The 27,031-nt window shown below is 43.2% G+C and overlaps 1 protein-coding gene across 2 annotated transcripts in view; it reads left to right on the top strand.

Moving 5' to 3' along the window:
* lama2 (laminin, alpha 2) overlaps positions 1-27,031 on the top strand; it is a 588,604-nt gene that overhangs the window by 112,303 nt on the left and 449,270 nt on the right. For both annotated transcript variants that reach the window (XM_041187590.1, XM_041187589.1), the window contains exons 2-3: positions 22,641-22,811; positions 24,571-24,683. In XM_041187590.1, the coding sequence (XP_041043524.1) occupies positions 22,641-22,811; positions 24,571-24,683 (284 nt within the window). The remainder of the gene's footprint in view (positions 1-22,640; positions 22,812-24,570; positions 24,684-27,031) is intronic.

The raw sequence follows: 27,031 nt of genomic DNA, 5'->3' as shown, positions 1-27,031 counted from the left end.
ATCAGAAATAAGTCTTATTCAACTCAAGCTGTTAACTCTGTTTCTCTCTCCAGAGATGCTGCCGGAATTACTGAATATTTCCAGCACTTTCTGTTTTCATTTCAGATTTCCAACATCTGCAGTATTTTGCTTTTACTTTAGAACCTTAGACAAAAAGATAGATGGCTTCAATCCCTGATCTATGTTGAATTAGCTAAGCGAATTCAGAAACAGCAGTTGGGGTCTTATAATTAATCTCATCTTGTATTAGGAAAGGTCTGGGTGGAGTCAGGGTTCTTGACTGCTGTACAGCAATGTTTGCTGAATCATCCATGTAAGCACTTCAGAAACAGTCTTGGCTAAGATGCCTAGGGATGAAATGACCTCTGAATAATGTAGGGGACCTGTATGGGTCATTTAATCTAGGATATATAATTATGAAGTTTTAATGCAGAAGGTAGATATTTATGATTTAGATGAATACCTCTTGGTTAGATGTTGTGAATAAATTAAAGTCATCTCTATTTCCATGGAACAATTTTAAGTATGACTGAGCCTTTCAAGTTATACCAGCTAATTGGCAATTTAGCTACTTCAGGCATGTAAAAGGAGCATTAAGATGAACCTGCAGTGATTGGCTATTTGTATTTCAGAAATCAGTACAGGAAAATTATGATCAGCTCCCATTTTGATTACTGGGTATTAGAAATAAGATTACTAACACTTTCTCTGAAGGGCAGAAAGCATGCCCCAAACACTAACTAACCTCTGAGAAAATTAAGAAATTCCTTTTCATCTTTATCTTAAATGGGAGACCCTTATTTTAAAACTGTGCCTCCTAGTTCTAGATTCTTGCACGGGGGAAAAACATCCTCTCAGCATCTACCTTGTCGAGCCCCCTCAGAAACTTTTATGTTTCAGTAAGATCCCCAAACTTCAATGATTATGGGCCTAACTTTTCCTCATAAGACAAATCCCTCACCCCAGAAACAGCCGAGTGAATCCTTTCTGAACTGATCCCAGTGTAAGTGTATCCCTCCTTAAAGTGACTAAAACTGTACCACTTGTGCCACTCAGGCACATAACAGGCCAGCAGTGGGCCACATCCAGGACCAAGGACCTGGGGCACAAGTCCCACCCACTGAGAGCTACCAGCTAATCAAAGACAGGCAATTCTTCTGTATTCAGCAGCACCACCGGGGAGGCAATGGCTGCTGCTGGTACAAGATCCACCTAAGGCCTCGAATCAAGGAGGGACCCAGGCACAGGTGACTGATGGCAGATGGAGGTGCCAGAGTGAGGGTCACAGGGAAGGTGGTGGAAGAGGGTTGGCAGCAAGAGCAGGGTGATGGCTCTCAGCCTCTTCCTGATGCTGGGCCCATCAATCAGGAATTGAGTGCCTGACAATGAGGAACCCTCCCCGGGGACCCACGCCAGGGTTTGCTTGTTGTGCTTCCAGCATGGTGAGCCCCCTGCCCACCACTGGATTAATGCAAGCAATGGTGGGAGGAGTCCCCTAAGGGTCTCAATTGGAAGTGGGACAGGAAGGCCTTTCACGGGTCTTCTCACCATGGACTTATTTGGCATGGCAATGGGAAGGTGGCAGGTTCCCCACCTGATTAGATCCCTGCCTACCACCAAACTCACCTAGAAGGACAAGGACAGCAGGCTCATGGCGACATTACAACCTGCCTGTTCCTCTCCAAAGCATACACCATTCTAACTTGGAAATATATTGCAGATCATTCATCATCACTGGGTGAAAATCTTTAAGCTACCAACCTAATGGCATTGTGAATGTGCCTTAATCTCAGGGGCAAATCGCTATGAAGTCTAAAAGGAATGAACCCAGATGGCATCGACCTAGGCACCGGAAATGACAACCGCACAGCCATCCCTGTCGCCCCTGCAAAAGTCCTTCTTAATAACATCTGGGGGCTAGTGCCAACATTGGGAGAGCTGTCCCACAGACTAGTCAAACAACAGCCTGACATAGGCATCCTCATGGAATTATACCCTAAAATGTCCCAGACACTGCCATCACCATCCCTGGGTATCACCATTCTATCCCACCAACAGGCAGACCCACCAGAAGTGGTGGCACAGTGGCACACAGTTGGGAAGGAGTTTCCCTGGGGAGTCCTCAACATTGACTCTAGACCCTACGAACTCTCATGACATCAGGTCAATCATAGGAAAAGAAACCATGCTCCTCCATGTTGAACAGCACTTGGAGGAAGCACTGAGGGTGGCTGCAGCACAGACAGTATTTTGGGTCGGTGGAGCTGGCTGAGCCCTAAAGGACATAGCTGGTAGACAGGGCCTGCAACAGGTGGTGAGGGAATCAACAAGAGGGAAAACCTACTTGACCTGGTCCTTATCAATCTACCTGCTGCTAATGCACCTGTCCATGATAGTATTGGTCGGAGTGACCACTGCATAGTCCTTGTGGAGGTGAAGTCCTGTCTTTACATTGAGAATACCCTCTAGCATGCTGTGGGGCACCACCACCATGATCTGTGGGCTAGATTTCGAACAGATCTAGCAACTCAAAGCTGGGCTTCGATGAGGCACCGTGGGCCATCAGCAGCAGAATTATATACAACCACAATCTGTAACCTCATGGCCCAGCATATCCCCACTCTACCATTACCATTAAACTGGGGTGAGTCAACCCTGGTTCAAGAAAAAGTGCAGGAGGCATGCTAGGAGCCGCATCAGGTATACCTAAAAATGAGGGTTCAACATGGTGAAGCTCCAACACGGGACTAATTGCATGGCAAACAGCAGAAACAGCATGAAATTGTGGGAGCTAAGTGATCCCACAGCTAACAGATCAGATCCAAGCTCTGCAGTCTTGCCACATCCAGTCATGAATGGTGATGGGTAATTAAACAACTAACTGGAGGAGGAGGTTCCATAACTATCCCCATCTTCATTGATAGGGGAGCATAGCATATCATTGCAAAAGACAAGGCTGAAGCATTTGCAGCCATCTTCAGCCAAAAATGCTGAATGGATGATCCATTTCGGCCTCCTCGGAGGTCCCCATGCAAGTATGCATTACAGTCTTCAGCCAATTCAATTCATTCCACATGATATCAAGAAATGGCTGAAGGCACTGGATATGGGCCCTGACAACATTTTGACAATAGTACTGAAGACTTGTGCTTCAGAACTTGCCACGCCCCTAGCCAAGCTGTTCCAGTACAGCTACAAGACTGGCATCTACCTGACAATGTGGAAAGTTGCCCAGGTATGTACTGTTCACAGAAAGCTGGACAAATCCAATTGCCACCCCATCAGCTTACTCTCAATCATCAGCAAAGTGATGGAAGGTATCATCAACAGGGTTCTCAAGCTGCACTGACGCTCAGTTTGGGTTCAGTTTAGGCTGTTCAGCTCCTGGCCTCTTGTAGCCTTGGTCCAAACATGGAAAAAAAGAGCTGAACTCCCGAGGTGAGGTGAGAGACTGCCCTTGACATCAAGACAGCATTTGACCAAGTGTGGCATCAGGAGCTGTAGCAAAACTGAAGTCAATGGGAATCAGAGGGATAAGTCCCAACTGGTTGGATCATACCTAGCACAAAGGAAAATGGTTGTAGTTGTTGGAGGTCAGTCATCTCAGTCTTGGGACACCGCTACAGGAATCCCTCAGGGTAGTGTCCTAGGCCCAACCATCTTCAGCTGCTTCGTCAATGACCTTCCTTCCATCAGAGGGTCAGAAGTGGGGATGTTCGCTGATGAATGTACAATGTTGAGTACCATCCGCGACTCCTCAGATACTGAAGCAGTCCATGTCCAAATGCAGCAAGACCTGGACAATATCCAGACTTGAACTAATAAATGGCCAGCAACACTCGCGCCACAAAAGTGTCAGGCAATGACCATCTCTAACCATCACCCCTTGACATTCAATGGCATTACCAGCACTGAATCCCCCACTATCAACATACTATGGGTTATCATTGACCAGAAACTGAACTAGACCAGCCATATAAACACTGTTGCTACAAGAGCGGGTCAGAGGCTGGGAATTCTATGGAGAGTAATTCACCTCCTGATCCCCAAAGCCTGTCCACCTTCTGCAAGGCACAATTCAGGAATGTGATAGAATACTCTCTGCTTGCCTCAATGAGTGCAGCTCCAACACTCAAAAAGCTCACCACCATCCAGTACAAAGCAGCCAACTAGATTGGCACCCCATCCATCATCTTAAACATTCGCTGCCTCCACCACCGATGCACAGTGGCAGCAGTGTGTACCATCTACAAGATTCAGAAACTCACCAAGGCTCCTTCAACAGCACCCTCTAAACCTGCAACCTCTACCACCTAGAAGTTTCAAGAAGGCAGCTCACCACCACCTTCCCAAGAGCAATTAGGGATGGGCAATAAATGCTGACATTGCCATTGATGCCCTCATCCCATGAATGAATGAAAAATAGCTCATAACCAGGCAGTAGTTGAGGGGGAAGGAATTTATGACAGGAAGCCCTTAAGTAATCCTTTCCTAGGCATTCCACTGGATATCTTTTATACTTTTTCAACTGGTTTTCTGCCTGCTTGCCTGTTGGGTGGAAAAGCAGCTTGAGAGCAGATATCAGGTATGCCTGACATGGGGTTGTGGTAGGAGGTGAATCAGATCTCTGTTGGGGGTGGTGGAGGTCAGCTGATCATATGGAACTAAGCTTGTTTTGGGCCTAAACGTCCCCTTAACTCCACTTCATGAAGTTGTATTAGAGTCTCAAAAGCTGCTTTTAGAATTTATTGGCAGACACTGAGTGTATAGTCCAAAAGCAAAACGTATTCACACAATAGACCACCAATGAAACTGTATTTGAAGAGAAATTTGTGTGTGGGTAAATTTTCTGCACAGCAGGAGTTTCCTGTGACCTTCTACTTATCACAGGACTGTCTGGAATTTATTGCCAACGGAAGCATTAAATTATTATATAAACCTAAATTACAACCTGATGACTCACAGTATGACATCTATGTCAAAATTGAAGGAAACATTATTACTGATTGTAGACAGATATAATCACAGGCTTGTTAATGGTTTTCCGGATGGTATATTAGAAATGTGGTGGATTTTAACCACCCCTCACTAACACTCCCAAATGAATTTTTCCTCCTCCAGGTTAAAATATCTTTAATTCTCACAAGGGAATGATTATTTTTCATGCCTTTGTTAGTTGAATAGAAGGTAGCAGAAGACAGTATTTGTTTTCCTTCTTTTCTCTGTTTGATTCTCAGTTCAATTTAAGCTTGTGGGGTACATTATTTAGAGATCCAAATGATGTGTCCTAAAGAAAATATTAGCTTTTGTTTTATACAGGGGAAATGCAGACATGTGACTTGGTAGATTGATGAGCACATCTGAGACTGATATTACCAAACCTATGATTGGAAATTTGTATAAGTTATGATTTGATCATAATCAGTTATATTTTCCTACATTTGCTAGTATTAGAGAAAAAGTAGACATGAGTTTAAGTGTGAAATACCCTTTCACTAAAATTAGAGAATGGAGCGAGAGAACTTTACATTCCACTTTAATCGTATGTTTATCATATAATCGGTACAAGTAACTGTTTTGACAGCATAGTGGGACTGAAAGTTTTCCACTGCAAAACTAATTTCCTATTCCAATGACTTGACCCTTCACCCCTCCTCACTACCTTCCCCACAACCATTTCAACATTCCCTTTGACCCTTACCCAGAATTGCCCCAAGGGCCAGATTTTGCTGTAGGAGCACACAGTGACATCTGTCATTCGTTAGGCTTTCCCCTGAATCCTTCAGATCAAAAGATCTTTTGCCCACAAAGTTGCTGGCACAGAAAAGGACCTGAAAGAATAGGGTAACCAACAAAGTATCTCCTTAATGAATGGAAGTAAAGGATTGAGAAATAAATTGCAGGAGCACTTAGTGTGAATTAAAGGAAGTGAATTCAATGTCAAATCAGGTACAGGTAGAAAAATAGAGAGTGAAAGATTGGATTGAAAAAAAGAGAAAAAGCAAATGTAAGATTTTTCTTAAACTTAAATTTTGATGCTCTTTCACCAATGATATTTGTAGCTGACAACAATTTTTTGCAATCATTTTTCTTTCTGCCATTCTGTCTGTGCAGATGCAGGCTCCAGATAGGTTAGCGATGACTAGGACTCACAATTTAAAGTTGCATTAAGTCAGATCTAGGTTAGATACCACAGGCTGGTTCTTTTCCAAGAGTCCAGTGGACCTCTGGTACAGGCGACCAACTTGTGTAGTGGACGGACTCACTGAATTCCTTCTTGCGTGATCTGGACCTGTTTCTCTTACCGAAGATAGGTACTTCAGAAAATTCAGGGCAGAGCAGTCCCCTAGGCTAGTTTCAATGAGCTAATTAGGTCAGAGCAGAATTTCCCAGATTTTGTTCCCTCAGATGGCCTAATTTTATCTGGTGTTTTTGGTTTTCTCAGGAAATCTCAGTTTTGGGTATGTTTGGGGAGTGTATATATTGTGATACACAGGGTACTACAATTATGTGGGACAGGCTGAATGTACCAGAGAGTCTTTACCTGTTTGTCATTGTTCATGTTTGTAACATGGACCCTTATATCTCAAAGTGCAATGAAGAATGGTAACTTGGGTGAGGTTCAGAGAACTGCCAGCATCACTGAGTATATTCAAGGGAGCTTGCATCCTCAGGAGAGGAGTGGAGAAAGGAAAGAAAAAACATGTGTTGTGGTGTGGGTGGCTAAGTTGTAGTTCCAAAAAACTAATGGATCCACAGGTAACCATTCCAAAACAACCCCTTGAACAAAGTTTTTTAAACTCATGAAATGCTCAAGGCCTCCCAGTATTCTCTCCTGGGGTTTCAATCTCTGAATAGAGCTTCTTCAGATCCCCTACATACTGCAACAAGCAATATTTGGGAAGTTATTCGTTCCTGCTTTTTTTTTGCATTAGACCTGTAATGGTCTGTGTTGATATATATAATGTCAGTCTCCGGAAGAAGCTGTGGAATACACCGGTAGTTGGTGAAGCTGTTATTTAATACCGAGGCATAGGCTTGATTTGTTTTCCTCCTAATTATTTCTCAGCATGGAAAATAGGATGTTATTCCTGAAATTAGTCTCCTCTGATCATGATTCCAAATATACTGAAGAACTTAGTCAATGAATGTACTCACAGGGGTCTAATCAGATAGGTTTGGTATGCCAAAGCTCATTGAGCAAGGTTTATTCGGCATAAGTTTTGCATTCATAGGCAGTTGCTAAGGCAGATTACAGTTCCCTTTGGTGAGGGAACATGACTGAATATAAAGTCCTAATGCAGGCTGAAGGGTGCGTGGAATCACCATATTTTAAAAAATATTTATATTACTTCACATAAACAAATAAAAACATTTAAGTATGTGTTGAGATTTCTCTTTGATCATCGCTCAGTGTTATAGTTCATCCACTGACTAATTCCATTACATACATCAGTCCGTAACTGTGATGCTGTTCCCATAAATCTGTGTTTTATGACCGCATTAGTACTATATTAACAGCATGCCTTGTGGAATTGAATTAATAAACATTGCTGCTATATCTATCATGTCTGTTGGTAACTCTGAATGTATAATTTTTAAAAAATTTATTTCAGTTGTTGAACTAAAATATTTCTGCTAGCTTCATTTTGAATTAACTTGCAATTCTATCTTTCTGGAGGTTACCCATTTGGGAAGAGGTGCTAAAACTTATGGTGGAATATTTTAGCTTTATTTTCAAGCAAAGAGGGACTGGCAAGAAAGTAATCTCAATTGTTACAACTGAATAATTATATAGTGAGAATAGTGTGCAGTAGGAGAAATATCTGAATAATTGGTATTAAAAAATCCCAATAGCTTACAAGTATTGTGCATGAAATCTCAGCAATATACCAGTTAAATATAGTGATCAAGGGCTGAATTTTGCAACCCGCAGGTGTAGGGGAGGCATTAAAAAGGGCACCACAGTAGCACTTGGTATCTGTCGCCTGCCTGTCATCACCCATCCCCACGGATAACTTACCTACTGCAGAATTGGGTGGCCCGATTGCCTGTAGGCCAGTTGAAGCCCTTAAATAGCAAATTAATGGCCACTTAAGGGCCTCCTCCTGCCTCCTGCTGCGGCTGGGATTCTTCCCGAAATCAGGGAATCCCATATGAAACGTCCAGGGCTTGGTGTCTAGGGCTGGGCCAGGGGGTCCTGTACACCTGTCCTGTGTCCATTAAAGGTTCCCTCCCCCACCCCCACATTTCTCAACCACTTCCAACCTGCTGAATCCGGCCTCCAACCCCCCTTGCTGGGGCTTGCCAACTTGTCCCTGGTGAGACCCTGGATTTACCTAAAAGTGTGAGCTCCATAGATATCTCCCCTTTGGGGCTGATTGCACTCCCAGGAGTGGTCATCGCTTATGGTCAATTAAAGGCTTTTCAACAGCTAAATGGCTTTGAGCGAGCCAGCCAAGTGCTTGCGGGCTCGTCCAGCTTTTATGCTGGGGGATGGCGGCCCCATCCAACCCCCGTGTAAAACTTCAGCCCCAAAGATTTCTGCTTTTAGTGTAATCAGTGATCTGGACACTAACTGAATTCTAAAATGAGCTCGTTTTGAGATGTGTTTTCCTTTTCCTCAAGTTTGTACTCAGACCCATTTGCAGATCACAGAACTTAAAATCTGCCATGAGTCAGCACAATTGGGGAGCATTTCAGAAAGTCATGTTTTCTTTTTAAAAATAGTTCTGGGCATTTTTAAGAGCAGTGACCTGGCACAGCTTTACTAATACAACTGAAAATTGGTTAATCATCAAAAATAAACATTTGCCTATTGCATTAACCGTGATTTAAAAAAATGAAAATGATTTTTAGTCAGTTCTTAGGAAATTAAAAAGTTTGAAAGCTTCTAAAACCTACTCATTAGTGTCCTTGTGCCTATACTTAATTTTACAAGCCTCCATGTAAGTCTGCACATGGGTGCAATTAGGGGCAACTTGCAGTGGTAATTAATTTGATCCCAGGGCATGGCCAGTTTTGTTGGTAGGGCCATCTTCTAACATAATGTTTTTAAAACTGCCCAGCACAAAGTATTGCAGAAACTTAATTTGCACTGAGCGTAATTAGTGTTTAAAATTCTATGATCTTTTGTGCTTGTTCAGTTGATTTCAGTTGAATTGTGTTGAAAAAAAGAGCACAACCTAGCAGAAATTCCTGCCCAGTATATTTTAGATGCTTATGTTGATATATTTTTGTAGCCATTGTGGGTAAAACCTTTCCTACTGCTCATAGGGGGTCACGTGATTATACTGATGAATCAGCCCTAAGCGTGGGTAATCTTAGGGGCAGAGCTTTCTAGTCGTGGACATGGTTCAAGCATGTACCTTCTACAAGAGCTCTGTAATAAAGATATCTGTTTCAAGTAAGAAACCTGCCTGGTCCACCAAGTTTATTACAATTGGCGATGGAAATAAATAGCCCTGATGCTGCACCTTGCCTCGTGAATGTGAGTACATCAATTCTTTATGAAAGAAAGAAAAGTATACACACCAGTCATTCCACTCTTTGGTAGAATTGACCGTTATTGTCCATGGAAGACTGGGGTGCCTAGGTTTTTATTTCGTGGCGAATGGAATAACAGCAGAGAAGATGCAGAAAGCAATTCTTATAAGTGTCCACAGGAGCAAGACGTATAACCACATTCATAGTCTGATGGCCCCGAACGAGGCCAGTTCTAAATCTTTTAATGAGTTGGTAGACCTTGTGAAGATACATTTTTAGCTGAAGCCATCGGTAATTATGCAGAGATTTAAGTTCAACTCCAGAGTAAGGACCCTGGGTGAGTCCACCACAACTTATACCGTCAAGTTGAAACGGTTGACTGAGCTAGATACACTCAATGACATGTTGCTTGACCATTTGGTTTTTGGTGTACATGATAACGCTATTCAGTGCCGTTTACTTGCAGAAATTAATATTGACCTGAAGTGGGCCATGGAAATAGTGCAAGCAATGAAGAGTACTGAGGGGGACTTGCAGGCTTTGCAGAGTGTGCAACATGGCGCCGTACTGCAATTGGGGCAGGAACCTACCACTGGGTGTGGTGCAAAAACCAGAGAGACATCAACAAAGTATGAGACAGTCTCTACTGCTCGAAAAACAAAAAGGCATAGTGGAAGCATTTCACCAGCAATTCAGAAATTATTCTGATGCCGATGTGGGGTTAACCATGTACCAGAAACCTGCAGATTTAAGGAGGCAGAATTACAAGCACAAAAAACTGCTTGTAATAAAGCAATGTAGGGCAAAATTGAGACAGCCAACCAGACAGCAGGCCAAGATGATTGAAGTGCACAATATAACTGAACCAGAAGCTGCTGATACTGATATCTATTCCCTACACAACATCAAAGCAGTAAAAACTGAACCAATCACTGTTACCCTTCAAGTGAATGGGAAGCTTCTAGTAATGGAGGTAGATACGGGAGCCTTAGCCACAGTGGTGGGAGAACACACGTTTAAATACCTAAGTGAAGGTACCCAGGCACCGGATCTGTGGTCCTCTTGTGTCAAGGGTGGCCCTTTGGGGTCTGGAGAGCAAACGCCTGCTGGTGAACCTTAAAATGAGAACAAGGACATGTCATTAGTTAAAGTCATTACACTGTCACTGTGCATTCCAGGCACTCTGGTGAGACAATGGAGATCTGCATCATGGTGCCATCATCTTCCAATGATCCAATGGGGACTCCAGGTTCGAGGCTCTCATTAATGAAGACACTACACTAGAATGGTTGCACAAGCCGAAAGTCTCACCTCTGTGCACTGCATGCTTACCTCCGTCTGGCACCCTTGCCTCTCCACGCCCAGTTGCACGTGGGGCATGCTGGCTCTGGAGCTACAGGGGGTCTTGCTCATACATAGAAAGGATTAGGAGGTTAGTGGGGCCTCTGCTGGCCCGCGACATTTCTATTTTCTTGTGGGTTGTCTTTTCCTGAAACAACAGAGGAGCATTGATTTGTCCACTCTGTATCTGCAGCGCCATTGCAGCCTGGTCAACCCCAGCTGAGAAGCACATGGCTGGGCCCTTCCAAGTTGTGGCCCTTGAGCCACATGGCACTCAGTCCAAGCAGCCAGGGCTCACCCCCTTGGCCAGCTCTGGCATGATTGACAGTTGGCAATCAGAATCTAGCAACTCTGAGGTCCACAGGGGGATGGCCAGACCTTAACACATCTGCTCACTGACCCACGCTAATATGGCACTCACCCTTCCTGAGTGCAACAGGTCATTGAAGCGCTTACGACACCGAATCCAGGAGCGCCACACAACGTCACAGCTGGTTACCATTGCTGCCACCTCCTTCCATGCCCTCTTGGTGAGGTGCGGTGGCCTCCTCCTCCTCCCACCCCTGGGACAAGGGTGTCCATCCTGGCAGCCACCTCCAACAGGTGGATGATGAGGCATTCATCAGAAAAGCGGGGGGGGGGGGGGGGGGGGGGGGGGGGGGGGCTGAGTGCCCACCTGCCCTGCCTTCCTGCCTACCATGTCCAGCCTCACTCAGGTTCATAGTGAAGGTTCAGTGGTCTTCCTCCATGGAAGCCTTCTAGGGGCTGCCTGGGCCATTTTAAAGCAGCCACTGGGTTGCCATTGGACCTGGCAGCCGACACGCCCCACCCCCACTCAGCCCTTCCTGGACAGTGCAGAGCCATGTTGGCTCACCAGTGTGACATCATGGTCGGATCCCGATCGCAGGCAGCAGTCTGTTTCGTGGCTGCGCGTGGGCCCACCTGCTATACCCTCCCACCCCCCATGACTGGAAAATCCTGCCCATGATATTCATCGCAAAGCTTGAAGACTTACTTGGAGATAGAGTTTTCATGCAAAATTTTGGAAACGTACTGAGTTGGGTTCCTGGTATAATTGTCTCTGAAATGGACCTTTGTCATACCAAGTGGAAGTGGAAGACCAGTTTGTTTGAAAACATGTGGATCATCTAAGAAGTAGCGAGACAGTCCAACAACCAGTTATTCCACCTGTCATTGATGTAGAACCTTTAATCCCTGAGGTGCAAGGTTGACCTAGAATAGACATACCTGTTGAATTAACTAATCCTGAACTGCCATTGTCTAAGGATGACCTTAATGCTGCAGTTCCTGATCATTTTGACCCAATGAGAGGTTCTTAAGTTGTAGAGCTACATCGCTCTAACCAAATTAGAAAAACCACCTCAGAGACGTAATCTATAATGGCATGACCTGTGTACATGTGTATATGTTGTGGATTAAGATATTTTTGTAAATAAGAAATGTAAAAAAACAACGAAAGGGGGAAGAATGTAGTGTATGTGAATAAAAACTTTCCTACTACTTTTAGGGGTCATGTGATTGTACTGACGAATCAGCCCTAAGCGTGGGTAATCTTAGGGGTGGAGCTTTCTAGTCATGGACCTGCTTCAAGTGTGTAGTTTATACAAGAGCTCTGTAAATAAAGCTATCTGTTTCAAGTAAGAAACCTATCTGGTATGCCAAGTCAATTACAATTTTTAACTTCAATGGGAAGAATTCTGTACCTCTGAGTTATTGCTGCTTTATGATACTGTGAGATTTTGAAAGTTAAAATGTCAGGGACTTGTATGCTGACAAAATATACAGCATGGATGATAAGAATGGTATAGCATAGCCAATCACTGCATGTTATGCACATAGATGCATTTTCATCTCTGTGCATATTTATCACAGTTTTGTTTTAATGAATTTGAAATTTCTTCTCATTTGGAATCTCAGTTTATTCTCACAGTAATGTAAGCATTATATACAGATTGAGTATAACTTGAATGCAGAAGAATGAGATGTGCATCAGGCAGATAGCTTAGAAGCTGCTGGGCACTTTTGTTGTAGTAATGGGTTTGTAGTTGGCTGCAGTTTATTATACTCATTTAATCAGTGTGGATCTAGTAGCACGGACAACATTACCATTAAACCTTCAGGAAACAGCAATTGGATAAAGATCTTTTCTATGCAGATTTGCATTATGACATGAGGAAAGCTGGTTCAAGGCAGTGAAAGTTTTCTCATCTTCAATGTAATGAGGACACTATAGCTTTTTAAATTTATGTTGGTGTATATTGCAAAGGAAGTTCTAAAAGGTGTCACAATCCCATCTGATGTGATTTGGAATGCAAGGATCTCATCATGTAAAAACTACTCCATGCTTCATTATTTGGCTGAATTTGAGACAAAACTGAATTTTTCGCTCCTGACTATTTTGTTTTTTTTTTACAGCCTTTTGGCATTAAATAAATAATCCAATTTAAGAGCTAGTGTGTACAATTCCAATCCCTGGGGAGATGTTGATGTAGTGGTACCGTCACTAGTAATCTAGCAGCCCAGCCTAATGCTCTGGAAACATGGGTTCAAATCCCACTATGGCAGGGGGCGGCATTTGAATTAAATTAACACACCTGGAATTGAAAGCTAGCTTCTGTAATGATGACTATGACAACTATCATTAATTATTGTAAAAACCCATCAGGTTCACTGATGGAAATCTGCTGCCCTTATCTGGTTTGGCTGACTCCAGACCTACAGCAATGTGATTGACTATTATCTGCCCTCTAAAATGGCCTAGCAAGCCACTCAGTTCTAGGGCAATTATGGATGGGCAACAAATGCCAGCTTTGCCAGTGACATGAACATCCCATGAAAGAATAAAGGAAAAAGGGTAATCTTTATTGCTGGTCTGCCTACCAGAGAGTTCTGCACAGAATATTGGAGGTGGCTCAGGGACCAGTGTGACAAAATTCCCTCAACCAGGCAGCTGGCTGCTTACTCTCCCCTGCTACTTCCTTTCTTGTACTATGGGAATACCCAAGAAAGGTCTTCTTAGATTGTCTGGTAAGTGAGTGCATGCCAGGAAGAGATGCTTTTAGTGATGTCTAATTTAAGGAGACTCCAGTCTGGTTTCTTCCATGTTTTAATCTTCCTCCTTTTGATTATCTCAAAATAAAGGTCTTCCCTTTTGAGAAATGCATGTCTAGATTGAAAAGCAGTGCTTTAGAAGACCTGGGCAAACATAAGATTTTGTGCGTTTTGTAACTGATTTATTCATCCACCAATCCAGACATAAATCTGTCTTGTGATGCACGATGTAAGAATGTACCAAGGTTGCAATGTAATGATTCTTCATTCTTCAGTGCCTCAATATATTCGCTAAGTGTTTCACTATTTTTCTGTTTCCAAATTTGTAGCTTTCTTCTATCTCCTGTGGTCTAGTGTTCTTCCAATTTGATGATAATTATTTTGAATGGCACATCTTTTGGCTTGTTGGGAGCAAGAAGATTCGTTAACATGCCATTCACTTCTTGACCAATCTCCGTTAGCAAAATTACTTTCTTGCACTCAAGAAAACAAAATATGATGAAGAATGTCCTTTGGCAAAATGCGATGGTAAAACAGCAGTTCAGGGAATATGTGTTAAATGCCAGATTTTCAACATATTGTGTAGATTGCTTGCAAAGGGCAATAGTTTTTGGTGAGTAATTTCCACAAGCTGTAGAAAGTGAAGCATGAGGATATATTAAAGTGTACAGGCGGGAATTCCTTTTTTTAAAAAAAATGTTTTAGGATATTGTAAAACAAATGTTAACTGCAGTCTTGGAACTGCAGGGTAAACTGTTTCCTTTGGCTGCAGCCAGTGTTTATATGCAGTGGCTGTATGCTATTTCTTTACAATCATTTAAAAAATCCATGGCTATTATAAGTGCTGAAATTGAAAGCAATAAAGTTGTACCTGTTCCATTTCTTTTAACTGTCCTTTATCTGGTCAAATTTTCTTTTTACCAAGGTTGAAGTTATTTTGAAAAATTATGAAGTTATTTGAACTTTTTTTTGACATCTGGAGCTGAATAACAGAGCCCTCAGTACACAGCTGGGAAAGATTTCCGGTACAACATTTTATTTTCTTTATGTTCTTTAGCCATGATCTTCCCACACTTCATGCTACTAAAATTTAAAACAGATTTTGATCAAAGAATATTCTTCATTTTTCTTTAACCACTTCCAAAGGAAATACTTGCATCAGCTGAAAATTGAAAAAGCATTTTCTAAATTAAATGTGTGTGTTGACTAGCTTATCTAAACACCATATTTTCTAAAGCATTAATGGGTACTCACATGACTTGTTTTTAATCTCTGAATTTTTTTCAAAAATTATGATGGTGATGTTTTTGAGTATTTATCATCAAAATACAAGATATAAATGTTAATTTAGTTTTACTCAATCAAAATATGGTACACTGAAGGATGCCTCAGAAGATTTTTCAGTAAACAAGTGGCTATCTACATGACCGGCTGTGCTTATACTGTTGTGCCAAAATGCAACCTCTCATCACTCAAGTCTTAGGGCAGAATCGTCCGTGCTCATTGGTGTTGGGAGTGTTCGGTGGTGTTTGTGGACAATATGGCGAGAAGGCCAAAAATCAGTTAAACATCGTCGTGAAATCAGTTTGTGATTGTCCGCTCAGCCCTTCAATGGTGGGCCATGTTCGCTGCCTTCGGAAGTCAGGAACCTCATTGTAATATACCTGCATATCATTTCAAGGATAGCCCGCCAGACTCATCATGCGCTGCTGGATTGTCTGTCCACGTTTGCATGATTGCACGTTGGTGCAGAACACATCATGACCAGTGTGACGTGCAAAAGTAGGGACTTATCGCTAGGGTCTTGCTCACATCATGGATATCCGAGGAGCAGAAGATACTGAGGCCTGACACCAATGGCACAACTGAAGGAATGTCCAGGGCATGCTGGGTGAATTCTCATGGACATGGCTCTTCTGCGAAGCAGCTCACGGAAGTTGGAAGGTCACTGTTGAGGGTCTGCTCACAACAGATGGTGGTCGAGAGGATGGAGAGGAAGGTCCAGCTGTGTTTGGGAGGGGAAGATGTACCAGGGGTTAGGAGAGGACGATCTAGGATCAACTGGAAGAGAAAGAAGTGTCAGGATGGGATGAGGTTGGGAAGGGGGGAATGAAGGCGTCATGGTGGGGTGAGGTTGGGAGGGGGTGAATCAAGGTTTCGGGGGGGAGGTTGGGAATGGGGAAGGGAGTACGGTGGGGAGGAGGGGGTAACGGAGGAGAAGATGGCAACTGGGGAGGTAGGTGTAAGGGAGGTGGAATGTATAAGGGAAGGAGTTTGGAGGGGGAAGGAGTGCAAAGAGGGGTGCGAGTCTGTGGGGAGGAAGGAGTATGGGGAGGGGAGTGAGTGCAGGGGAGGAAGGAGTGCAGAGAGGGGAGGAAGAAATAAGGCTGGAGGAAAAAGTAAGGGTGTCTGGAGGAGTCATGAAGGGGATGGAGTAATGCTGGAGGGAGGAGTAAGGCTGGAGGAAAGTGTTGGGAGGAGGGAAGGACTAAGGGTGGTGGAAGAAGTAAGGCTGGAGGAAGAAATAAGGGTGCCTGAAGGAATCAGTAAGGGGGAAGGACTAAGCGAGGGCGGAGTCTGGGGTGGGAAAGGATCAAGGGGGGAAGGGATTCCAAAAGGGTAAGGGGTTTCAATTGGAGAAGCGGAGGAGGGGATGTCCAGGTGAACGTGCAAGGGAGGTCTCTCATGAGTCCATGGCTGCCTCCTGGGAAGTGAACTGAGGCTGGGTGTGGAATGAAGGAATGGTGAGAATGACCGAGAGCAGAGTGAGGTGGAATACTGGAAGGGTGAGAGTTCTATGGTAGTGGTAGAAGAATGACGAAGGTGGTTGGTAGGGACTTGGGGCTAAACACGGACTGTGGCGGTGGGAAGGAGGAGGTCAGGGAGGTTAATGTGGATGGGGGTGGGATTTTTGGGTGGGAAGGGAACGTGTACGTTCACCTGGACATCCCCAAAAGAAAAAGGATGTGCCTGGTAGGCCATGGAGGGGAGGTGGAAGATAATGCCGGGGGGGTCAACAGTGATGAGGGAAAGGAAATGGGGGAGGGGAAGAGCTGATAAAAAAGTGAATCCAGACCATGCTGTCCAAATTGAAAGTGAAACGACAATGCTACATGGGAGTGTGATCTTTAGGTGGGAAGAGATGCAGGTCAGCTCAGATGAAAACAAACCCCACTAGGCAGCATTCAAAATGCTCAGGACGTTGAGGTGAGTATGATACGTGAAGGATCCGTGTGCATGGGAGAATGTTTGCACAAGGCTCCAAAAGTTTCTGCCACACAAACACTTGTCCCTCCAGAATCACTTGTAGGCCAGCTGCTCCCTCTGAGGTGACAGAAGATGATGTTGAGGGGCTCACAGGCAAAGGGGACTTGGAGGAAGAGGACAGCCTCTGAGATTCCTGAGTGGATGACCCAGGGCTGTCCAGCTACCGTTCTCTTCGGGTGCCCAGGGGCCCCAGCCTGGTTCGTTGAAGGGAAGGAGCATCTGGAGGGATGTCAAAGCGCCCCATTTCCCTCTTGTGGAGACCTCCATACAGGTACGTGTGGGCACCACTTCATAAGAGAGAAGGTGGACACAGTCCTACGCGTGTACCACCGTGTTGAGGGCTTCTGACAGCTCTGTGTGATGTTTCCATGCCTTCTGCTGACTCTGCAGGATGAGTTGGAAGGCCAAATCCAGAGGCTTGTTATCTGATTCAGCTCTCACAGATGCCTGATCCCCAACAGTCATTTGAGTGCCGAGGAGCTCACATGAGCCTGCTTCCTGCTGTGTCCATGCAGTGACCACCAGATTGTGAACTCCACCCTGCTCTAGATTTAGGTCCCACCGAGGTGTGTGTCTCTGCACAGTGCAGGGTGTGGGTAAGTGCTCTCACGGGTCTTCCAGGCTGCTAATTTCCAGCTCTTCAATGGAGGAGGAATCCTCTCGGCTGGAGGTGAGTATGTGGTTGGAGCTGAGGGACTGGCTGGCTGAGGGTGTCGTTGGCTTGGCAGAGCTCCCTGTGAACCAAAGTAGAGATAATTAGTGCATGGCAGCAGAGTCAAAAGCAGGAGAGAGAGCACACACAGTTGTGTTGAGAGAGGGATGATGTTGTGCAAGATCCTCATGAGGGTGTTTGCTGTTGACTTCACCATCACCGCAGGCATAGTCCACCGTCCTCACCAGTCAGTGCGATGACATGCTCCTCAAAGTGAGTGAGGGACCTAATGTGGGCCACCCCACCCCCAGCCTGGGACCTCTTCCTGCTGATGTGAGTGGGCTTCTTCTGCAAAGGAAACAGATGGAGAGAGTGTGAGCAGAACATATGGCACAGCGTGGAATGTTTGTGTAGTGAGCGGAACCATGGACAGGATGAGGACGTGAGCTCGAGAGGATATGAGCCTGATGGAGATGTGAGGGTGTGTGTTAGAGTTAGTGATGTTGTTCTTTGAGGTGTGGATGTATGATGGATTTGTGAGTGTGTGAGTTAAGAGTGATGAGAAAAATGAGTTACCCTAGTGGAATGGATGAGACCATTCATCCTGTGGTGGCACTGGGTGGCTGTCCTCTTTTGCTGGACATTGGTGCAGACTGCCACTGCCACCACCTCCCAAGCTGAATTTGTGAGGTTGCTGCCCATCCTGTGGCCAGAGCTGGGATACAGGATATCACAGCGGGCCTCTACTGAGTCCAAAAGGTGCTCGAGGGATGCATCATTGAACCTGGGGGCTACAGTTTTGCCTTTCAGGGCCATGTTTTCTGTACAGCAGTCCTGGGCTGGAAGCACTGAGAGGTGTGCACATGGCTGCACTTTAAATATGGCGCCTGGTGTGATGAAGCAGCGAGGTGATGGCATGGCGACGAATGAGAGCCCGCCCGCCATGGAAATGGCATGTTTCCTGGGAATGCATACTTAATCCGGTGTGTTTGGGACAATACAGCATGAAAAGCTGCCATTGCAGCTGGAGAGTTAAACATCATTTTACCCTCCCACTACCGCACTTAGTGCAAATCTGGGACATTTTCACACTTAATCTCAGTTACATTGCTATGGGCAGATGCACTATGACGCTTAGTTATTTCTCTGGTAGGGGCACAGAACATCACAGAGCAATTCATTACTTGGTTACCCTGAGAGCAACGGCACAATTTAGGAAGAATGTGAAGCCTTTAGAGAGGGAGACGAAAAGATTTACAAGACTGGTTCCAGGGATGTGGAACTTCAGTTAGGTAGATAAATTGGAGAGGCTGGGTTGTTCTCTTTGGAGAAGAGAATGTTCAGAGGAGATTTGATGGTGGTGTTCAAAATGATGAGAGATCTGGACAGAGTAAATAGAGAGTAGCTGCTCCCTTTGAAAGGATCAAGAACCAGAAGGCACTGATTTAAAGTGATTGGCAAAAGAATCAAAGGCAATGTGAGGAAAAATCTTTTTGCATAACGAGTCATTATGATCTGCAATGCACTGCGCACATGCATAAATAATGAAGTGGGGATTGCGCATAAAAGCCCACCCCGCTCTGCGGTGCAAATTACTCCCGCTTTCTCCACGCAAAGGAACTTATGGCGTGAGGAGAAGATCCCGCCCATTGTTCCAACACACTGGCTGGAATTTTGCAGCCCCTTACACCGGCAGGATCTTCTGGTCCCACTGATGTGAACGGAGATTTCGATGGCTTGCCGGCCCCACTGCAGGGCAACCTGCCACGAGCGGGCAGTGGGGGGAGGACTTGAAAATTCCAGCTACTGTTTTAGCCTTAGTGTCAGTTACATTTTGTGCAACTGCGTTATTAAATTAACGGATAACTTTATTTTGTCTCTTTTAAAAATGCGTATCACAATTTTTTGTGGATCTTTCGTTGAATTAGGAGGAAAATCACATTGTAGTTCTGAACCTCTTTTGGTGGGATATCTTTGTGCAAGTGCTGAGATGTGCCTGCAGTCAAATTTTGCTGCTAACCAAAGCAAAGTTTAAAGAGTCGGGGAGGTCTCCTCACTTGACCACCATTGCCAGGTATCTGTTCCACAAGGACTGCATCAAGAGTTCTTGCAATTACAGTAATTATGGGTACCTTGATTCTTTTGCATTAGGTCAGTATGTGATGGGGTCCTGGTCTCATCTTGGTTTCCAACTGTTTTGTGTATTCTTTTCAGAATTAAAATTTGAAATATAGTTGAAAGAAAAAGAAAGATCCTTGGTCAATGTTACTATTTGGAAAAGTAATAGCTTTATCATTTTGCCAGATTTCAAACTTATTCAAAGATTGCAATGTGTAAATGTTATGGACTTGATCTTCCAGACAGGTTTCTCATTAGAAACATTGAACTTTATTTACAGGCTGCAGCAGCAGTTACATCCTTCCATCAAGCTCCACAACTAGAAGAAAAACTTGCACTCTAAGGTTTCCCGTGCTTAGAGCTAATTTGTTTACACTGTCACATGATACGATACAACATCATAAGTTGCTACGTTCCTTTCAGCTACAATTACTGCAGTAAATAAATGTACTTTAGGAAGAAAATGTTATGCTTTAATTTCAGCATAACAATCACCAAGACATTTTGCACATTGTTTTATTAACTCCAAAGCTGCAATAAATAGATAATTTATCTTTGGGGGCCTTCAGTTTATTTTCAACGTGTTTGTTTGGTTCAGGACATGTAGTAGCACTTGCACCTCTGCACCAGAAGTTCATGGTTCAAACTGCACTCCAGGGGCTTGAGAACATAACCTTGGCTGACTCTTCAGTGTAATACTGTGGGAATACTGCATTGATGCCATCATTTGGACATGATGTTAAACTGGGGCCCTGTCCATCTGTTAAAGTGGATGTAAAAGATCCCAGAGGAATGTTCCCTTTAAGCTGCATTGCTGCATGGCCATACAGCAACCCAAGAATTCCTGTGCTGGCTGTGTACAAGTCAGATCCTTTAAGTTAGCACATGTGCACTGCAGCACAAAACAATTTAAAGAGCCCACACACTTAAATGAACCAGTCACACACAACAAAAAAAAACTTAAAAGGGCAAATTGCATGGGACTGTTTGAAGAATTCCAGGGGAGGAGTCTTCACATTTATTCTTCAAAAACCTTTCCAAAAACTGAGTAACTTGTTATTTATCTTGTTGTTTATGGGATCTTGCTGTGTGCCAGATAGCTGTTGTGTTTGCCTACATTATAACAATGACTATGCTTATTGTTTGTGAAATGCTTTGGAACGTCCAGAAAATGTGAAAGGTATTATACAAATGCAAATTCTTTCTCTGTGCAGTTTTGTTTTGAAGTAAGAGGACAGAATACTAATGTTCAATTTTCCAGGGCATCCCATAAATTATATCCTCCCCCACTGATATGTAACAAGTATATTATATCTTTGCTGATCTGTAATCCCAAATTGTTTTAAAATTCTTTTCGAATTTGCAGAGGTCAGCCGTGATTAATTTTTCAAATAAATTTACTAATGCGTTTTTAAAAAAAATTTTGATCTTTACTGAAAGCCAAGAGCACAGGGATTATTTCTGTTAATGCTGTGAGCTCTATGTAATCATGTTTTGAATGTCTGAGGCATTGTACAAGCAGCTGGCAACAAATTCCAAAACTGTTAAAAACATATTGGCCAAAATTTTCGACTTGCTACACCAATAGAAACAACATCTGCTACATTTGAGGTGATGCCATTATTCCTGGTACGAGCACAAACAGCCATAGTACCAACATTATATTCTATCTCAGTTTTCATTGAATGCTGCCAGATTGGACTTGGCTCCCAGTGCAGGAAAGTCACTTTTTTCCACCTTCAAAGCATGAAACTGGAATCTTCATAAAATGCAGAGTATTTATTTTAGTTAGGTAATACAGATTGCTTGCAAAAAAAGAAATCCAATAATCTATTTTGTTTCTATGTTTAAAAATCAGTGCAAATTGGTAAGAATAATTACTAAACAATACAAAGGGGTGAAGATTTAGCATATTCTATGGGTGAATTTTATGATGCCTGCCAGCATATTTGAAGGCAGGAGTGGTGGGGGCTTGTAAAATAAAACAGGTGACCTACCTGCCCAGGCCTGACCTCTCTCCCATATTATGTTAGGTGGGCAACAAGTCTGGCAGCCCTTGGGCCTATTGAAGCCCTTAAGTGGCCAATTAATCGTCACTTAAATGCCTTATTCTGCCTCCACCATAATTTTATCTGCGGTAGGAGAAGGTGGAGGCAAGGCGAGCAGTTCAACAGTTTTCACTGCCTCCTTTGGGTTGACCTGGTGCCCATTGGGTGCTTGCGCCCTCCACCACCCCCCCCACCCCCCCCCCACCAAGTTCGAATCCCTGCTTTATCCCACCCCGAGCCTCCAAAATCCTCCCCCTTCTGATCAGTGCAGTGCCGACGGTCCTTTTGGTTGTGGGGAGGGGGGAGGGCTGCAGGTAATCCCTGTAAAATCCACCCCTATGGAATTCTTAAGAAAGCAGCATTGACATGAAATATAAAGAAACCTATCAAATAATGCAACTGTCATCAAGAAGCAAGTATATAAAATATATCTGTTAAATATCGCCTAACTTAAATGTATAAGATTATTTAAGAACATGCTTAACAATTTCCTGCATATCGTATGTAAATCGTTTGAAGCAGAAGCAATATTGCACCAAAATGTGTAATGTCCTGAAGAAAGTGTTGCTTATCATTGAAATTTTTCTTCAGTTGTAGTAAATGAAAAGTTATGCTGAGAAGCTGCCTTTTAACATAATTTATTTTGTTCTTTTTAGGGTTGTTTCCTGCTGTGCTAAATCTTGCCACTATGGCTGAAATCAGTACCAATGCCACCTGTGGTCAAAATGGGCCTGAAATGTATTGTAAACTGGTAGAACATGTTCCTGGACGACCATTTAGGAACCCACAGTGCAGAGTCTGTGACTTGAGCAGTGGAAATCCGAAGGGTATGTGGCAGATTCTTTATGGAGACAGACTTCAAGGAATTGTTTATTTTTTAAATTACTACTGTCTGGGATTTTTCCTGTTGGATAGACTAATGGTGTTCTCTGTAATTATTTGGAAAGGAGGGAGACTATTCTTACTCATTAACTTATACATGGGGATTTGGCTTAAGAGTAGGAAGCAAGGTTTTTTTCTTCTTTCTGAAACTGGTAAATTTTAATTACTTAGTTTGGATGTTTGAATGAACTATTATTTTACAACTATTTCAAAACCTAAAATTGATCACTATAACAAAAATGGATCTGCAAGTGAATCACAGATATATTTAATTATATCTGATGGTTTAATATTGATCACAATATTTTGGATCACGGTAACATGATTTTCATTATTATAATGCAAGCATTTGAGTTTCCATTTTTTTCTGTCATAAAGAGCCCCTGGCTGCACTGTAGCCTTGTCTGTAGCCTGGTAGCAAGTCTGTAAAGGAAGGTATCAGCAAATAACTCCTTTTTCATTCGGTTCCTGGACGTACTCCTGGTAGTAACCAGCAAATTTAAATGTTATTACATCTTACCCATCTTTCGGCATGGTGATACTATTTCTATCCCCATCCCCATCTGTGATAATTCTAATCCAATTCTAAATTATAACGAGAGTCATTTTGCTAATCTATTAGAGTCCATTGTAACAACTCCCTGATCAGGTTTCCACCATTCCAACAGCACACAAAATTGCCCCATCAAAAGTCATGAATGATATTCCCTGTGTTTGTGTATATAATGCATTATGCCTTCTCCTTGACCTCTCTGCAGCCTGCAACCTCAGAATCCTCCTCCAACACCTGTCCTCCATTGTTCAGCTCCATGATGCTGCTCTTGCTTGGTTTCAACCCTACTTATCCAATTGTTGCCAGAGCATCTCCAGTAACAGCTTCTCTTCCCAATATCACATCTGGAGTTCATCAGTGATCCTTCCTCTTCCTCAAGGATTCTTCCTCCTCATCATCTATATATTTGTAACATAGGAGCAGGAGTAGGACATTTAGCCCCTTGAGCCTCTTCTGCCATTCAATGAGATGACTGCTGGTCTGTGATCTAATTCCATATACCTGCCTTTGCCTCATTTCACTTAATACATTTTAGTTAACAAAAGTCTACATCAATCTCAGATTGCATATCAACAATTGATCCAACATCAATTATTATTTGTAGAAGAGAATTCCAAACATCGGCCACTCATTTGAGTGTTGAGGTGTTTCTTCATTTCACTCCTACAGTGGCTCTAACATTTAGACCATATCCTCTAGTCCTAGACTCCCTGACCAGCAGAAATAGTTTCTCCATATCAATCTTATTCTTTGCACTTAATATCTTGAAAACTTTTGATCAAATCACTCCTAATCTTTTAAATTGCAGGAAATGCAACCCTAGTTTGTGTAATCTTGTCTTGTAATTTAATCCTTGGCCTCTGGGTATTATTCTGGTAAATTTAAACTGTATTCTTCCAAGGCCAATGTATCCTTCCTAACTTCCAGTGCCCAGAGCTGCTCATAGTATTGCAAACCAGGATTTTGTATAGCTGTAGCATAACATCTACTCTATCTAGATACAAATTCCAGCACTCCATTAGCTTTTGATTATTTTCTGTACCAGTTCATGAAATTTTAATGAGCTGCGTACAATGGCCTCCATCAAAAATAAGCCTGTTTAAACTCATATTTTACACAGTTTTTGAGTGTCATCCCAATTTCCTTTACAGAACGGCATCCGATAACAAATGCAATTGATGGCACGAACAGATGGTGGCAAAGCCCCAGCATTCAAAATGGAATGGAATACCATTATGTGACCATCACTCTAGACCTAAAACAGGTAACAGCATGATAACATGATCACTCGTCAGCTCAATTCACTATCTTGCTCTCATGCTGACATTTCTGTCCTTGATCTGCTACAATGTTCCAGTGAAGCCCAACACAAGTTGGGGGAATAGCACTTCATCTTACGATAAGGCACTTTTCAGTCTTCTGGACTCAACATTGAGTTCTAAAACTTTAGACCATACACTCTGTCCTTCATTTTTCTTTTATCTTTTGCCAAGTGTCAGTCTGTATTTGCTTCCAGACTGAGCTGACCTTTATTCTGCTGTTAACATTAAGTCTAGACCTATGCTTTGTTTCTTTACTACAACCATTACCACTCCCTTTGCCTTTGTTCCATAACCTCTTTGCCATTTAATTTCCCCCATCCTCTAACCCACCCCTGACCTTCCCTTTTGTTCCACTCCACCCCCATCCCCCATTTTTAAACAGCGTAAAAACACGTCTACCTCTCTTCAGTTCTGAAGAAGAGTCGTATTGGACTGGAAATGTTAGGTCTGTTTTTCTCCCTCTACAGATGCTGCTAGACCTGCTGAGTTTTTCCAGCACCTTTTGCTTTTCTTTCAGATCTCCAGCATCTGCAGTATTTTAGTTTTATTTAACTAACATGATCATCAATTCTATATTTATATTGAGAACCTAAATAAAAGGTTTGGGTCAATAACATAGAACACAGAATACATACTAAGCATAATACTGCAGATGCTGGAAACCTGAATTAGAAACAGAAAATTGTGGAAATATTCAGTAGGTCTGCAGCATTTTTGGAGAGAGAAACAGAGTTAATGGGTGAATTAAACCGCTGCAGCCAGAAAGCCAGGGGCAATCCACTGCGACCCTTTTCAGAATCCCTGATGCAATGGCCATCCAATAGTTAACTGCCTGGTGTTGAGGTTACCATCCAAGTCCCACCTCCAAGAGTTGACGGAAGGTCGGTGACTGTTCAGCCTCAGTACCGCCACTGGGTGCGTTGGTCATTGATAGGACTTCAGTTGGCCAGGCCGGCCTTATGTAAGAGACTGAAGAATTAAGGAAAATATGTGTGGCTCAATAGGGTCCGCCTGACTGGCAAGTGGTGTGAGGGTGGGGGGGTGGGGGGGGGTAGTCATTGTTGAGGATGGTGGGGCTTTATGCAGGGGGAGGGTGAGGGAAGGGGTGGGAATGCACATGCTGCTCAATTATGAGAGACCTCTCGCAATGAATCTGTAAAAGGAGAACGCCAGCTTTTACTGGCTGGTCTCCCCACAGGCCATTATTCGGCCAATTAAGAGCCTCAATTGGTCTTTGGGTGGGAAGGCCCTGCTGCTAAGTGAATTACCTTGCATCATGAAGTTGACAGACACTACAAATCCCCTCTCATCCTGATTCTGTGGCTCCCCTACCTCCCAGCTACCCTCTCAAGTGCGGAATTAAATTCTCAGATCAGTGGCTTTTTGTCAGAACTCGTTTGTAACCTTAGTATTATGTTTGACCCAAAAATTACCTTACAATCAAATTTTCATTTAATCACTAAGACTTCCTACTTCCACCTCTGTAACATCACTTGATTCTGACCCTCCCTCATTTGCTCATGAAGCCCTCACCTGTGACCTCTGGACTTGACACCTCCAATGCTTTCCTGGCCATCCATGTTCCACCTTCAATAAATTTGTGCTCATCCAAAACTCTGCTGTCTAAATCTTAATTTTCTCCAAGTCTCATTCACCCATCACCCCTGTGCTTGGTGTCTTACATTGCCTTCTGATCCAACAACACCTCAATTTTAAAATCCTCATCCACGTTTTAATGCCGTTCACTTCCCTGTCTCTGTAACTCCTCCAGCCCTATAAGGCTTTGTGATCTCTCAATTCTCCCTCCATAAAACAATCTGCACCTCTATCTTTCCCTCTTTTCTTTTAAGATGCTCCTTAAAAACCATTTCTTTGGCCAACTCTGTTGGTCATGTGTTTTGATATTTCCTTGTGTTGCTCAGTGTCAAAAATATTTTAATTGGAGTTGTCCTTATTAAACGTCTTGGGACTTTTTTTATGTTAAATATAAATGCAAGTGGTTGTTTATTCATATTTCAGTGATTACTAATCATTGTGCAAGGAGTGCAGAATGTAGAGAAATTACACACCTACATAAATTAAGTCATTGTTTGGTAGTACAGAACTTGAGTATTGCTGAAAAAAGAGACATGGCAAAGCTCTTTGACTTGCACTCATCAGGATACAAGAATATTGGTTTCTTGCAAAGTGTTCTGATAAGTGCAAAGCAAAAAGCTTTGACATGTCTCTTTTTTTCAGCAATAATAAATTAAGGTGATTCAGCCCTTTCCTCAGTAATAGACTAGATTGA

Source organism: Carcharodon carcharias, chromosome 5 (assembly GCF_017639515.1).
Source record: "Carcharodon carcharias isolate sCarCar2 chromosome 5, sCarCar2.pri, whole genome shotgun sequence".
In the NCBI taxonomy this organism is placed as follows: Eukaryota; Metazoa; Chordata; class Chondrichthyes; order Lamniformes; family Lamnidae; genus Carcharodon; species Carcharodon carcharias.
This window is presented reverse-complemented; position numbering and strand designations above follow the sequence as displayed.